The 14,864-nt window shown below is 38.3% G+C and overlaps 5 protein-coding genes and 1 long non-coding RNA gene across 6 annotated transcripts; 1 reads left to right on the top strand and 5 right to left on the bottom strand.

Annotated features, from left to right (window-relative positions):
* The first annotated feature begins 847 nt into the window (after nucleotides 1-847).
* Nucleotides 848-2,076, top strand: LOC128259834 (deubiquitinase OTUD6B). Its single transcript, XM_052992440.1, has 2 exons — nucleotides 848-1,557; nucleotides 1,622-2,076. Exons 1-2 carry the CDS (start codon nucleotides 957-959, stop codon nucleotides 1,963-1,965), a joined length of 945 nt encoding a protein of 314 aa, XP_052848400.1. The 5' UTR covers nucleotides 848-956; the 3' UTR covers nucleotides 1,966-2,076.
* LOC128259843 (sugar transporter SWEET1) lies at nucleotides 1,982-5,742 on the bottom strand. The gene is made up of 3 exons (XM_052992450.1): nucleotides 5,409-5,742; nucleotides 2,718-3,123; nucleotides 1,982-2,481 (listed from the first exon to the last, which is right to left on the bottom strand). The coding sequence occupies exons 1-3, from the start codon at nucleotides 5,576-5,578 to the stop codon at nucleotides 2,368-2,370; spliced, it is 690 nt and encodes a 229-aa protein (XP_052848410.1). The 5' UTR covers nucleotides 5,579-5,742; the 3' UTR covers nucleotides 1,982-2,367.
* Nucleotides 5,743-6,312: 570 nt separating this feature from the next.
* Nucleotides 6,313-8,062, bottom strand: LOC128259829 (DDB1- and CUL4-associated factor 13). Its single transcript, XM_052992430.1, has 3 exons — nucleotides 7,897-8,062; nucleotides 7,130-7,844; nucleotides 6,313-6,931 (listed from the first exon to the last, which is right to left on the bottom strand). Exons 1-3 carry the CDS (start codon nucleotides 7,964-7,966, stop codon nucleotides 6,379-6,381), a joined length of 1,338 nt encoding a protein of 445 aa, XP_052848390.1. The 5' UTR covers nucleotides 7,967-8,062; the 3' UTR covers nucleotides 6,313-6,378.
* A 243-nt stretch (nucleotides 8,063-8,305) lies between these two features.
* LOC128259851 (dynein light chain Tctex-type protein 2B) lies at nucleotides 8,306-9,061 on the bottom strand. Its single transcript, XM_052992459.1, has one exon. The coding sequence runs from the start codon at nucleotides 8,937-8,939 to the stop codon at nucleotides 8,424-8,426; it is 516 nt and encodes a 171-aa protein (XP_052848419.1). The 5' UTR covers nucleotides 8,940-9,061; the 3' UTR covers nucleotides 8,306-8,423.
* Nucleotides 9,062-9,460: 399 nt separating this feature from the next.
* Nucleotides 9,461-11,470, bottom strand: LOC128259830 (uncharacterized). The gene is made up of 2 exons (XM_052992431.1): nucleotides 10,749-11,470; nucleotides 9,461-10,156 (listed from the first exon to the last, which is right to left on the bottom strand). The coding sequence occupies exons 1-2, from the start codon at nucleotides 11,312-11,314 to the stop codon at nucleotides 9,601-9,603; spliced, it is 1,122 nt and encodes a 373-aa protein (XP_052848391.1). The 5' UTR covers nucleotides 11,315-11,470; the 3' UTR covers nucleotides 9,461-9,600.
* A 2,039-nt stretch (nucleotides 11,471-13,509) lies between these two features.
* Nucleotides 13,510-14,563, bottom strand: LOC128259858 (uncharacterized). The gene is made up of 2 exons (XR_008268090.1): nucleotides 14,005-14,563; nucleotides 13,510-13,944 (listed from the first exon to the last, which is right to left on the bottom strand). It is a non-coding gene; the product is annotated as an uncharacterized LOC128259858 (long non-coding RNA).
* Between the last annotated feature and the right edge of the window lie 301 nt (nucleotides 14,564-14,864).

Raw genomic sequence — 14,864 nt, 5'->3', positions numbered from 1 at the left:
AAGTAATAGCATTTTTTTGTTGGCAGATTGCTGTTTAATAATAATGGTAGTCAATTATTATCTTAAGCGTTTTATAGGTATTAAATGTCTATGCTTAAGAAAAATCACATTTTCTTTTCTGGTTATTGTTTATTCTAAAGGTGAAAAATTTTCCGTAAGAGCCAGCGGCAAAAGGATTTAATCAAAGAATTTAAAAATGATCAAATTACAAAAATTAATATTATGTGTCGGCTTAGCAACAACTTTTATTCTATTATCAGATAAATATATGACTCTTTAATAAGTTTGTTTATGTTGTAAAATTTTTTTTTTTTTGAAATTCTTTATATTTATTTATCATTAAATTTTCTCAAAGTGATTTAATTTACAAAGCTTCATAAAAAAACATGTTAATTCAATTTTTTTTAAAATTCTTTTTTGGAATCCCTATCAGGATAGCTGCTTCAATTGCTTTTCGAATAGAGAGAGTTGGATTATCTTGCCGTATTCTATAAAAACATTTATCATCAGATTGGATCGGTCTAGATCGGACTGGCATAGCTAAAGTCAAACCAATAAGCTTGACAAGTAGCTCAATAAGCTTTTGCTTATATACAAAAACTGGTTCCTCTAATGGAAATGTGATTCTATCTTGCCAAATATAATAAATTAAGGTCTCATTTAATTTAAACTAATGCAACTAATTGCAGTTGTAAATTTAGCAAATTCCCCTATTATATTCGTTTTTGCATGAATACCCATAATGCGATAGTATCGTATTTACTCCACATAAAATCAAAACAATCGATTGCCCATTATCAATGTTCTTGCAGCCCTAGTGTAAATGGGGCATAATAGATGACAAAACATCGATGACATCGACGTTGAAATCGATGTTTTTCCACCTCTACCAAACCTGCCGAAAATACAATTTTTAAGAACACTTCGTTTATTGTTAGTTAATTAAATATAATATAATGGAAGGTGACGGCGAGGCAGTTGGGGAGCTGGAATCCCGCTTGGGGGATGTGAGCCTGGAGGACATAGGGGCGCGGCATCGTCGCGAACGCAAGGAACTGCAGGCCAAATTGCAGGCCATGAAGAAGAATGCCCCAAAGAACAACAAAAACAAGAGGAAGGAGTTCCTGGAGGAGATGGCCCGCTTAGAGGGAGAACTGGACCAGCGTCACAAGGCGGAACTGCAGTCGGCGGAGGGCAAGGACGCGCCAGCGGAGGCGGAAGACAAGAAGCCAGCAGAGAAGCCACTAAACCCTGTGCCAAAGGAAGAGGAAACCGAGGAAAAAGAGGATGAGGGTGAGGAGCAGCTGCCCTCCAATCAGAGAGTGTCCAAGGCCCAAAAACGACGCGATAAGAAAGCCAAGGAGGCCCGCGAACGCGAGGCGGAGATCAAAACGGAACTCCAGAATGCCGCCAATCAGCCAACACCCAAATTAATAGAGCTCCAGCAGATCACAGCTAAGCTGTCGGAACGCCAGTTGTCCCTCCATAATATAGCTTCCGATGGCGATTGTCTGTATCAGTCCATCAGACACCAGCTGATTGTAAATGCTCTTCCAGGTAATGGATGATTATCAATCCACATGCCACCTATGCAAACTAAGCCCCAATCATCAACTTCCAGGTCACAGTGTTCAGGAGCTGCGAGAGGAGACGGCCAACTATGTGCGTGCCCACAAGGAGTCACTAATCTCGTACATGGTCCATCCGGAAACGGGAGACCTGCTGAACGACCAGCAGTTCGAGAACTACTGCCACGATATAGCCAAAACTCACGCCTGGGGCGGCCACATCGAACTGAAGGCTATATCCTCGCTGCTCCGAGTGCCCATTGAGGTCATCCAAGCGGAGGGAGCACCCACACTGCTGGGACAAGAGGAGTTCGGTGGTTCACCGCTGGTCATCTGCTACCACCGCCACATTTACCAATTGGGCGCCCACTACAACTCAACAGTCCCAGTAGCCTAAAGCAAACAACCCCACGTTATATAGACAACTCACTCGATTTTGTAACCTTGTTCATTATTACACATTTATGTTGACTTTATAAATACGCATTATGCATTTGGAAGATTTGAATTATTGTCAAAAATTGCAAGTATGTAGTAGTTATATACAATAATATAGTCAATATGATAACAGTTAATAACAATTAGCTTAGCTAGCAACTTAACTGGATTTGTTCTAAGAAAATATTTCTTATATCGAAAAATAATTTGTCTAGCTCAAAGTTAGTTTAGTTGTGGCGGTTTAGTGTAAATTCAAGCAATAATTTGATTATTCCTCGAGCCTAACTACGTATTACTTGGTAATGTTGTTGCAACAACCCATTATTTGTCCATTTTTCTAGGTAAAAGCGATCGATTTCAATTATTTGTCCTTCTTGCTGTCCTTGGGCTTCTTAGCAGCCGCCGGCTTATTGGGATAAATAGCAAACATGGCGAGCTGAATTCCTCCCAACACCAGCAGCAGCAGATTCTGGAGCTGAAATATAAGATTTATTAATTATAGATTATGTTTTAGAAGGAAGTATTGTTAATAATATTCAAATTTTCGAAATTGGCTTAGATCTATATAGATGAAAATGTTTTTTTATCTGCCTAATTGGTCGGAATTCTTTTTCTTGAGATATTCCTGCTTTCCAATAATCTTTATCACCAAAAAGAATTTTTATTAAGGGCACTGCTTTTTAGCTCTTTAAATATATTTTCCAAACTTACCACCATCACAGTATTCTTGATGGATATGGCGTACACCATCCAGGATGCAGCCACCATATTACCGGCCAGGATAATTGGGAAGGGCATGCCCTCGGTGCTCTTCTTCTCAATGATTTGCGGCAGATGGAGGAGCGGCGAGCCCACCAACCACACCAGGATGCCTGTGATCAGCATTCCCAGACGGAACTCGATCTTGGCGGGATCCTCGAAGTTGGCATATGCAGTGACGACCAATAGGAACACCGAGGAGCAGCCGACCTGCTTCCAGATGGTGCCCCTGCTGCCGCTGGAGGCGTAGTAGTAAAAACCGACCAGGAAGACGAAGTTGATGACCAGTCCAATTAAATTGGTATTGATCATGGCAGCATCGTTCATAATATTTGCCAGCTTTAAGCTGAGAACGGTCCTGAAATACGGAAAGTAATCGATTAGCTTGGGAAAAGTTTATAAACTTATGAACATACAATAATAGTTTGAGACTGCACTTTAAAACATTTATTTATATATTCGTCAGGCTAATACTATAAACAAAGTAGGGAAAATATAAAAATGCACATTTATAATAGGTACATTATTTTGAATTTCTGTTTAAAAAAAAGTCGTTAAAAAATATTATAAAAATTTTATTTTTAAAAATAGATTTAGTATTAATACAAGTTTTATTTCAATTCAAAGTGCATATAAAAGAAAATGTACGGTTATTTTCGTAGATTTTTGATAAAGTCATTTATTTATACTTTCAATATACTGTATGAAAGTGAATTTTGAGAAGTTATTCTTAATTTCATTTTCCTTGAAAAACTAAAACAATATCAAAGGTGTTTGTTTATTGGTAAGTTGAGCATTTGAGCACATTTCAGTGACTATTATTTTGACCGCAGCTGTATAAGATGTGAGCGTTTCTAGCGGCACCTCTAACTTGAATAAGAAGCTCAACTGGGGCTTGTATTCTTAATTTAATAGTAGTGATACCTTATCTATTTGCAAAGCATGCTGATAAGCTTATGCATATGTTACTTGTTGTTTAGCTCAGCAGTTCCTTTCATTTAATATAAAAATAACAAAAAATCCACAAAAACAAATAAATTAATTACAAAATTAAAATTATTTAATTTCCAAAAAATTTTAATTTAATTTATTTTATTTTAAAGGAGATCATATTTTCACGAAGACTAACTTAAATTATTCAAATTCCTAAGTCAGAGAACAAGTTTTGCCTACAACAAATCTGTACAAAAAGTTTAGAGAAAGGGAAATGGAACCAGTTTTCATTTTGACTGCTTTACTAACCATTAATAATTAACATTTAACTCTACAGAGTCATAGTAAGATGCTGTTTTTGTTTAATAATTATTTTATCAGTTTGATCTACATGTTGTTATATATATTTTTAGATGCACTAATGCCGACTCAAGTGGGTTTTTGTGGCATACCAGAATATAATAGTGATTTGCAAATCATGCTGCACGTAGCCATTGATAAGATGGAAAATAAATAACCAGCGATACCATCGATCAACTTATCATAATCACACAACAATGGTGAAATACATTCGTGTTGTGTGCAATTGAATACAAACTGCCCGCGAAATTGCCCTTGACCTACACCTTGTTTCGAATGGAACTCATTTAGCATTCAACTGTTGCTTCGCTTGCATGTCTGGGGGTCCTTACACTTGACACAGTCCAAGCTAACACCTTCCGGAAACCACCCCCTCACAAGCCAACAGAGATGGCAGAGCTACGACAGGGTACCTAATTCTAAAATATTATTATTTATTTTTAGGCTTTGTAAGTAAACCACGAAATGTTTACTCAAAAGTAAAAATAACTAAATGGATTGTGAAATCAAAAACAAATGTCTCACACTTTCGATTGGTAAATCTCTAAGTTGTTAAAATAAAACATAGAGAATAACAAAAAAAAATTTATTAGTGAGTAATGGAAAATTATCATTGAGAATGTTATCTGATGGAAGCAGAAAATGCACATTAATCTTATTGATAAGCTATGCACCTATGTCTATGTGCGATTATTTTAAAATTTCAAAAATAAAGTTGTGTTTGTGAGTTCCGTTAGGTAAAGTCTGCTATCCATAATTATAGAAGATTATAGCACTTAGGTACAACTACTCAGATATCCACAATTATAGAAGATTATAGCACTAAGGTACAACTACTCAGATAGTTCCCATCACTGGAAACCACCCCCTGGAATCTGCCACCCACTTTATTCCGGGCACGTGGAGAAGGCAAGGCGTCTATCTTTCACTTGTCCCATAGACGATTAGAGGGGCTCTCCCAGATTGGACAGACCAAACCGGATCAGCATTCCTAAAACTATACACTCCAGAGATAAGAGCTACATACATATGTGTTTTACGAGGCCCCGCATCGATAAGAAGCCAAAGGTCAACGAAAGCTAAACATTTTCAAATTGTAACGGACGAAGATGATCGAAGTGGATTTCGATTTGGCCATCGAGTGATGTAACCCATTCCATTGCTATCTTATTGCATCGAGTGCAAAAACCGATTTATGTAGCAGCGGCCTTGAAAAGAACCGATTCTGTGGTGTCATGACGACAGTTTGAAAATTTAATCAATTCCCACACAGATGCGTTTGGCATTTGCTTTTTTCCGCCTTTTGTTTGGTTTCGTATGCAGTGAAGCATCACGGAATCGAGCACTTACAGCACCACTCCGCCGAGAAACGGACCCACCGGGTAGACATCGCTGCTGCCCTTCTTCCGGATGTCGTTCATCAGCGCCACGCCGGACAGAAACTGCAGGGTAGTGATGGTGCCGGCTACCTTGGCGATGAGCTCGCTATGAGGCGCCAATAGGTCCCCCAGTGCCTCCATGATGGTGATCTTGATGGGTGTCTTAGTGCTGCCCGCTCAAACGAGTTATGTGCGGTCGGGAGGGGCGAAGTGCCGCGAGAGTATAAACAAATGAACGAAAACAAAAACTAACGACCGACAGGCGGCTGCCGTAACAACAAACGAACAAATACTGAGCCCCAACGGCGGGGCTGGCAACGTTTTATAGGCGAAAACGCCCTAGAAATGGACGCAGCTCCCCGATTCTCGCTATCGTTATCGCGTCGCGGGCTCTTATCGGATCCAAATCGTATTTCGAACTTACACAAAACGTTATTGCATGTGGCACACAAGTGAGGTTTCTCTCCAGGTTAGCAAAATAGGGTATATTAGAGCAACTAACCTTTTGGAGAAGCTCTAAATGCCTTGAATCATCCGGTGATGGAATATAAGATATACTTTCTTAGGCTATATTCTATAATATCTTTAGGTAAATTTATTATTAAATAAAGCCTAAGAATATCTTTTATTCCATTGCCGGATTAAATAAGGTATTTAAAGCTTTTCCAAAAGGTTAATGATACAAATTTTTTGTAATTGTAAGACGAATACAAATTTAAACAATCGTGAGGCAACAGAATTTCTTTAAAACAAAGCTGTATGCCAAAGTATTGTATAAACGAGTGCATGAACAAAACAAATAATGTTCATTTTCAAGATTTCCTTTTAACAGGCTACGTCTCTAAAGAATGATTTTTCATAAAGTATGCTCTAAATTATTTGGGCCTTACGAAAATCAATTTTATTCAAACTTATCCAACTATAGTCGTAAAAAATCGACTCTAGACCTCCTCCTTCAGCACATGCTTTTTCTTTTCGCTGACGTAGGGCACCTTGCCCTTCTTGGAGTGCTTGCGCACATTGGCCTCCTTGACCTGCTGCTTCTCCTTGACCGTGCGCATCTTCTTCTGGGCATTGAGCACGTGACGCGGCACCTGCCGATGGCGAGCGATTCGCTTGATCTGCGGATGGGCGGCATACTTCTGCTTCAGCGCCTCCTGGTAATTGAAGTTGACCCGCTCGCGCGGCCGAATGACGCCCAGTTTCTCGGAGGCATTCGCCTTCCACATGCGCACGTTCATCTCGTCGGAGCCGGAGAAGACGTATCGATTGTCCAGCGACCAGGCCACACAGACCACGTGCTGCATGCGTTTGGTGTGATAAATGTCACGCGAGTGGCTGTGGTGGGCATTGTAAATGCGGATGGTCTTGTCGTAGCTGGCCGTGACGAATTCCTTGCCCGTGGGCGAGTAGTCCACATCGGTGACAGCGGAAACATGGTCAAAGTGCACCTTCAGGGGTGTCTGCAGCTTGCGAGTGTCAAAGGTGTAAAGACTGGAAAGGATAATAAGGTTTAACAGTGAACTTATTTAGGTATTAGGCGTTGTGGTGGTCAAGAAGATTGCTTTCTCATTGAGTATGGTTACAATTTCTAGAAATGACAATCAATTAAGAGAGTTTTATGAATTTAACACAGTAGTTAAGGTATCAAAATACAATCTAAGCTGACCATCCCAAGCCTTCTTCACTCACTTGCAATCCTCGTTGGCGACTGTGAAGTTAAACGCCTCCATGGGATTCCAGGCCAACTTGTTGCTCTTCATGGTGAGGACGACCTTCCGCAGTGGCTGCGCCTCCCGCTGATCGTACAGGATAATGCTACGATCGCTGGCACAACAGGCCAGGATGCTCGTCTCCACGGGGTTGTACGATATGGTGTGCAGCGTATCGACGCCCCACTTCAGAGTCTTCAAAGGATCGTTGTGCTTCTCGTCCCAGATGGCGCACACCTCGCCACAGGTGGCGAATTTGTTATCCTTGCGATTGTGCGAGATGCCATGGAGGCCGAATTTACTCAGTATGGTGTTTACCGGCACCTCATCTTCGCCGATTTCCGGGGCCTCGGTCTTCCACACTTTGATGGTTTTGTCATCGCCCACGGTGAAGATGCGATCTCCATCCCGGGTGTAGGCTATGCCCCTGACGAAACCATCGTGGGCCACGAAGTTCCGGGAACTTGTGCGATTGGCCAGGTCCCAAATTCGGACCTCACCGTCATACGCACCAGTGGCCAAGCAGGATAGTTGCTTGGGATGCTTCCCAAAACAAGAGACTCCATCGCGATGGCCGCTTAAATTGCACACGAAGGGCTTGGCAAACACTCGGTCCAGTTTGGTGGCATTCAGAGCACGCACATATTCCCTGGGACCCTCCAAGGGATGCAGAGCTGGATCGTAGTTCCGTGGCACTGCAAATGGTTGACTATTTAAAACTGAACTTTCCTGCTTTTTTCAACTCACGTTTATGCTGCTGCAACTTGGTTTCCCGCACATAATTGTCCGGGTTGCGACTGATCATTTTCACCTTCATCCTGACAGCATTAATTGTAGTTTCTCGCGGCACAAATGAAAATTATATACGATGTTGAAAATAAACAACATGTGCGAGTGACAGTGTTGCCCTACTGGGCAGCCGTCAGCTGATTGATACGGGTTACAGCGTGTGGTCACACTGTTCCAAAACATTTGGGGCAGCACTGAAATTCAAATTCTTAGAGGAAAACATTGTTTTCTTGTGTTCGCGAAGTTTTTTATTAAAGTAATTAATGTTTTTTTTTATTTAACTTTTTAATTTGAAAACCGAGCTAAATTCATTGTTTTTAAACATATACCTAAATAAAACTAAAATGGTTGTATGTTGTTATGATAGTTGCTTATTTATCTTATTTTATGCTTGCCGAAATTAAGCATCATTTCTTGTTTATTCAAGTTTTGACCGTAACATAACACTCAATAATTTCCATGTTTGTTTAATACTTTTCAGCCATTTAATATTGATAGCAACCGAAAACAGTGGCGATGCAAATAAAACTGCCGCCATCGTAGGTATAGCGCTCATAGTCATCCGATAGCTCATCCCAAATGGCTCGGGCTCCGTAGAAACATCCAGCTCCGGTTTGCTGATATAGCACTACGTTGACCACGTGCTTGAATCTCGGATTGGATCCACGGCCCTTCATCTTCAGGTTGATCTCGTCGGCAACATCCCGGGTCCACTTTAGGGCGTCCGTTTGATTGTAGTTTTTATTGCCCAACTTGTCCTTGACCACTTGGGCTATCATGAAACGAATGTAGGGCAACGGGAACTTTTTGCCAAAAGCCGGGCCCATGTTATAGGAGTTATAGATGGTGACATCTGCCGCCGGTTTCGCCTCATTTCCAGGCTCCAGTTCGTCCTCGGATAGACTGTTAGATTGTGCATCGGATCGGCTGATGTCGCTGACTCCGGACAAACGATTAGCTTCTTTCCCCGTTGATAAGCTTCTAGCCCTAATTGCAGACATTTTAACGATATTTATAACTTATTGTTGGACGCACTCCCAGTTGTAAGTTAATGCTACTGATCGATCGAGCTCAATTAAAATACAATGAAATCCGACATGTGATTCCTGGGCATCTTATTTTGTAAAAAAAATCAAATTGTTCTATACTCGTCTTTCGATTTGTTTTACGGGTGTATATATTTGAATATAAAAATTAATAACCAAATTAATTTAAAAATAAGATAAAGTTAGATTTAAAATTTTATATATTTCAACCAATTTTCAAAAAAAAAAAAATAGTTTAATAAATAGTATTTAAACATTTAATTAATTCATTTATTTATAATAAGTGGTTTATATCAAAAGATCAAATATGTTTTACTGTGAACTAACTAAAAAGCATTATATAATCTTAATACATTTAAAAAGATCTTAACATTAAAAAAAATATGAAAGCTTAGTTGAAAAATAATGCTACATATTCTTGCTTTTTAAAATATTATTTTTCTTTATTTAATTGGATAAATGAAAAACCAAGAAAGTGGTTGTGATTGGTTTTTATATTTGTGTTAACATATTTTTGTTTTTTTTTACACTTTTCATTGGCTAAATGAAGCAATTTTCCATTGGACAAAAGATTACGCAATTAACCTAACGCTAAGGAGTAACTGAAAGTGAAGCTTCAACGGGTTGTATGTCTGTATCGTCGGATGCGAGGCTGATGTTTTGAGGAATACTGAACGTAGGTGCCACTACTGGCTATAGAGGGTTCCTTGGCTTTCAGGGTGACCGCATCATCGATCTGCCTCTTGTCTAGCTCTTTTCCATCGAGCTTTTGCTGCTGAATTTCGTGGACTTTTCGCAGGCAGCAGCAATTCCTCAGGGCTTCGATAAAACACTCCACATTCCTGCTGAAGTTGAGCAGGTGCTCCTGGGAAATGGCGGACTTCTCTCGATGACAGCCCTCGTCGATGGCCACTTGGGCGTGGAAGATGCACTCACTGGCGTGACTGAGGGTATTCTTCAGGTTGAAGATTTGCTGCTTCTTTTTCATCTGCATTTGGATGTAGCGGGCACAAAGCAACTCGAAGCGGCGCTGTTCACTCCGATACTCATCGAAAAGCTGATCGTATTTCGAGTGCAGCTGCTCTGTCTCACACTTGAGGACCTTGAGAGCCTTATCCTTCCTTGCCAACTGTCGACGACTCTGGCGATGGGACACCGAGAGCTCATCGTACCTGCAGGATACATAACGATAATAAGTAATGGTAGCAATAAAATTCAAAATTGGAAAAATTAAATTATCTTTGAGAAGAAATCATATAAAATTGTCATACAACCATGTACTTTTTTTGCTTTTGAAGGTTTCGAAGGAATTTGGTCCTTCAAGTATTTATAATTTATAATATTTATGCTTTTTTTTGCAAAAAATCATATAAAATTATCATAAAACCATATCCTTTTTTGCTTTTGAAGGTTTCGAAGAAATTTGGTCCTTCAAGTATTTATAATTTATAATATTTATGTTTTTTTTTTAAATTTGTCACGAATAAATATTTCAATTCATCATTTTATGTTCTGTAAATAGTTTAGTTTAACGTGATGATATTTGTGTTCACTTAGAGATGAAATCATAAAAAATTATCATAAAATCATATAATTTTTTTAAAGTGTTTACATAACAAACACAATTTCTTCGCTTTTGAAGGTTTCGAAGAAATTTGGTCCTTCAAGTATTTATAATTTAAAGTGCTTATGTCAAAATTATAATTGTATTCTCTGTAAAAAGTTTAGTTAAACATGATGACGTTTTCGTTCCCTGGAACTCACCGCTGTTGCATGAGCAGGGGACTGATGGAATTGTACAAGTCTCCGATGGACTTGATATGGGATCCGCTGGGAATCTTCTCCTCCGGATCGCTGTCCCCGGAGCTGGAGGTATCGATTCCCCGGAGCAGCTGCGCCAGCCGTCCGTTCCGCTGCTTTTCCGTATCCAGTGAGAACAATAGTTCCTCAACCCGTTCCGTTTGCCGATCGAGGGCCATCCGCAGCTTGAACTCCTGCTGCTGATCCTCGCGGATGGTGTGCTCCAGTTCGCTGACCAGTCGCAGGATCTGCTGGATGGTCTGCTGGTAAGGATTTTGGGTTTTAGTCAACTGTACAACAGCCGAGGCCAGGCAATCCTCGTCCGGGGAGCTGTCCTCTTCGTCCTCCGAGTGGATTCGGAGGTTAAGTGGAATGGCGGAGGACTTTGAGGTGGAGCTCGAAGGGGAACTGTGGCGCGAGATGGACCTCTGGCGGGTGGTGAACGGCAGGCTATCCAAATCCTTTCTTTTTGCTACGGCCCCGAAGCCTAGTCCGTTGCTCACACTCCTCAGGATGGCACTCAGGCTCATCCTTGGTCCTTTCCCAGTTCGTGTCGCTGTCGACGTCGTTGTCTCCGTCTTGTCACCTGGCTCTGAAAATATTCAGGCCTTGTGCCAGGATGTGTGCTACGTTTGTGTGTCAGTAATTTACTGCCTACTTTTCACTACACTACTCGAAAATTAGAATTAAAACAAGAAAGGAAGCAAACTTCGGCAAGCCGAAGTTTATATACCCTTGCAGCTATTGCAAGAATTAAATATTTTTGAAAACATTAAAATTATGATTTACTTGCGTATATGTCTAAAAACATTGAAGCAATGATGATTTGCCGCTCATTATTAGGTAGTTATTTTATATAATTTTATTATTTCTATTGGAGCTATATGATATAGTCGTCCTATTTTGATGAAATTTTAACCGTAATTCTGAAATATTTATCCATTACTATATGTCGAAGAACTTATAGAAAAATTTAAAAACACCAAAGTTATATTTTTTTTTTATTTACTTTTATGATTGTTCCTATGAGAGCTATATGCTATAGTCGTCCGATTTTGATGAAATTTAAACCGTAATTCTGAATGATTTATCCATTACTATATCTCGAAGAACTAAAAAAAAAAAATAAAAAACAGAAAAGCTTTAATTTTTTTCATTTATTTTTATGATTGTTCCTATGGGAGCTATATGCTATAGTCGTCCGATTTTGATAAAATTTAAATCGTAATTCTGAAATATTTAACCATTACTATATCTCGAAGAACTAAAAAAAAAATTAAAAAACAGAAAAGTTATAATTTTTTTTCATTTATTTTTCCGATTGTTCCTATGGGAGCTATATGCTATAGTCGTCCGATTTTGATAAAATTTAAATCATAATTTTGAAATAATAAACCATTACTAAATGTCGAAGAACTAAAAAAAAAAATTAAAAAACAGCAAAGTTATAATTTTTTTTCATTTATTTTTCCGATTGTTCCTATGGGAGCTATATGCTATAGTCGTCCGATCCGGCTCGCTCCGACTTATATACTACCTGCACTAGAAAGACAACTTTTGGGAAATTTTCATGCAGATAGCTTAAAAACTGAGAGACTAGTTTGCATATAAACGGACGGACAGACGGACAGACGGACGGACAGACGGACAGACGGACATGGCTAGATCGACTCTACTAGAGATGCTGATCAAGAATATATATACTTTATAGGGTCGGAAACGTCTCCTTCACTGCGTTGCAAACTTCTGACTGAAATTATAATACCCTCTGCAAGGGTATAAAAACATTGTGCTTTGTTGTATTTAAAGATCTGCTAGTGGAAATCAAAAAATCATATGGAGTATAACTAAACAATTCAAACCATTACATATCTAAATATTAAGTAAAAATCAAATAATCATTAATAGTATATTTTGTTGTTACAGCTAAAAAAAACTTTTATTCCTCAATAAATACCGCAATTTTAATTAAATCTTAATAGGTATAATTGTTAAAAAGGCAATAAGCCAAATAAATATTTAAATACAATTTTTTGTTTCATTTTTATTTTTTTAAATTTAAAATAGTTATGTTTTATACAATTTTTTTTTATATTTATTGAATGTTGTTAATGAATAAGCTATTATTAATTGTAATTCTGTAAATTCAAATAATGAAAAATAATGCTGTGATTTTGTTTTAAAACTGTCTCAGTTTTTGGATTGTAAACTTAGTTGTTTAACCATTTTTTGTAAGTACTGGAAAGTGTTTGTGATTTTTTTGAGTACACTCACGGCCATCTGAAAGTTGCCTCCTCTCAGGCTCACTTTCCATATGGTTTCGCACAACTTTTTAAATTGGTTTCAGTTTTAACACCTTTGCATCCAGTTTCCCGGCACTCAATCAAAGTTGTCGTTTCTCCGCCTCCGAATTCGTTCCTTCGCATATGTTTTTAGAGCCCCCAACTTTCCCCGATTTTCCCCGCTTTCCGTCGCAGGTTTCCTCTGGTGTTTGTTAGTCGTGCGTAAATTGCCATTAGCCAGAAAGGGTTTCCAAGACTTGATACACTTATTGCATTTTTATGGGCTAAAGTTTTGTTGCTTTTTCCTCGGCTTTTATTTCTTTTTTGCTGACTGAGAGGCTGCATGTCTACTTGATTAAGGTAGAACTTGCTGGTGGATTTTTATTTTAAACTTGATTAATGAAGTTTTTCAGTCGGTACCGAAAAATAACAATGTTAACAGATTTATTTTAAAATTATTTTCTATTACCAGGAAACAAGCGAAGCTCTTATTGGGTATGATTTCTCACAAATGTAGTGTCTGTCTGATTCACATTGGCTGTCATTAGATGAGTTGTAATTAGTTGGGGCTCGTCGGCCACGCAACTCGTCACAATGCTCATTTCCATTGTAGTAAAACCAATCATTTTTTCCCTGATTCGCCAAGTCCGCACCCGAAGTCCAGTATATATCATTAATCTGTGTATATATACTGATTAGATACTGATTAACCAAATCCCATTCTTCAATGGTCTCAAAAGCTATTAGATGGGCATTAATGCGATGACAAGACTCGGATGCATCAAACCAGTTCTTTTTTTCCCTGGTGTCAATATAGTAATGGCCTTGACCGATCTTGACAAATGGATCTGTCATAATATTCAAGTAATCTTGTATTCCTGCAGATTAGTTTGAGGTATTAAAAACATTACTGTGTTACTTTTTGTTAATATAATTACCATCTTCAATATATGGTATCACTTGATAAGCTTCAACGAAATAAAGTGGCCCCAATACAACCAAGAGCACAGTGTATTTATGGAATATTTTCAATTACTGATTAAGACATCGCTGAGCTAAGCTGCTTTATACCCCTGCCAGGTGCGCAGTGTTCTATTTATTTATTTTAATTCGCCTATAAGATTTAAACAATTGTCTCCCGTCAATATGTGTACAGACACTGTGCACACTGCTATTGACATGTAATTGTCAATAATGTTTTGTTTCTTAATATTAGAACGTTGTTTTTTAAGCCCGTTACACGTATAGGAAAAGTATTCAATGTTTTCGCTTAAAAGTATGTCACATTCAAATATTCTGGATCAGGATCAATAGCAGGGTCGATCTAGCCATGTTAATTATGCAGGGCGATATCGAAATAAAGCACAAAACACTACGAAAAAACTATAAAATTTGGTCACGGGTTTTGAGTTCGAAATATCCTGGTTTCACAGCAGGAAAAAAAACCGAAACTTCATTTAGATTATAAACTACAGAGGATTTGCCTTATAATATTTAGTATTGATTTATACTGCTGACTTTATATTTTAAATATATTTTTAATAAATTAATAAATAAATTATAAATTAATACTATATTTTTGTATACTATAAAAGTATAAATTCTAACTGAAAATGTTGACTTTTCGGTATAGAAATGAAACTACAAAGTATAGGGTTTAAGATACATAAGATACGTAAACGAAGACTTAATAGAAATACAATCAGTTTGTAAAACGGACTTCACGAATGAAGATGTGTTTTATTGACTATCCTTACACTTGACAATATCCAAGCAGATAAGGTATAAAATTGTTGTT

The sequence above is a fragment of the Drosophila gunungcola genome, assembly GCF_025200985.1.
Source record: "Drosophila gunungcola strain Sukarami chromosome 3L unlocalized genomic scaffold, Dgunungcola_SK_2 000009F, whole genome shotgun sequence".
In the NCBI taxonomy this organism is placed as follows: Eukaryota; Metazoa; Arthropoda; class Insecta; order Diptera; family Drosophilidae; genus Drosophila; species Drosophila gunungcola.
Note: the sequence above shows the minus strand (reverse complement) of the source record. Positions and strands in the feature narration are given on the sequence as shown.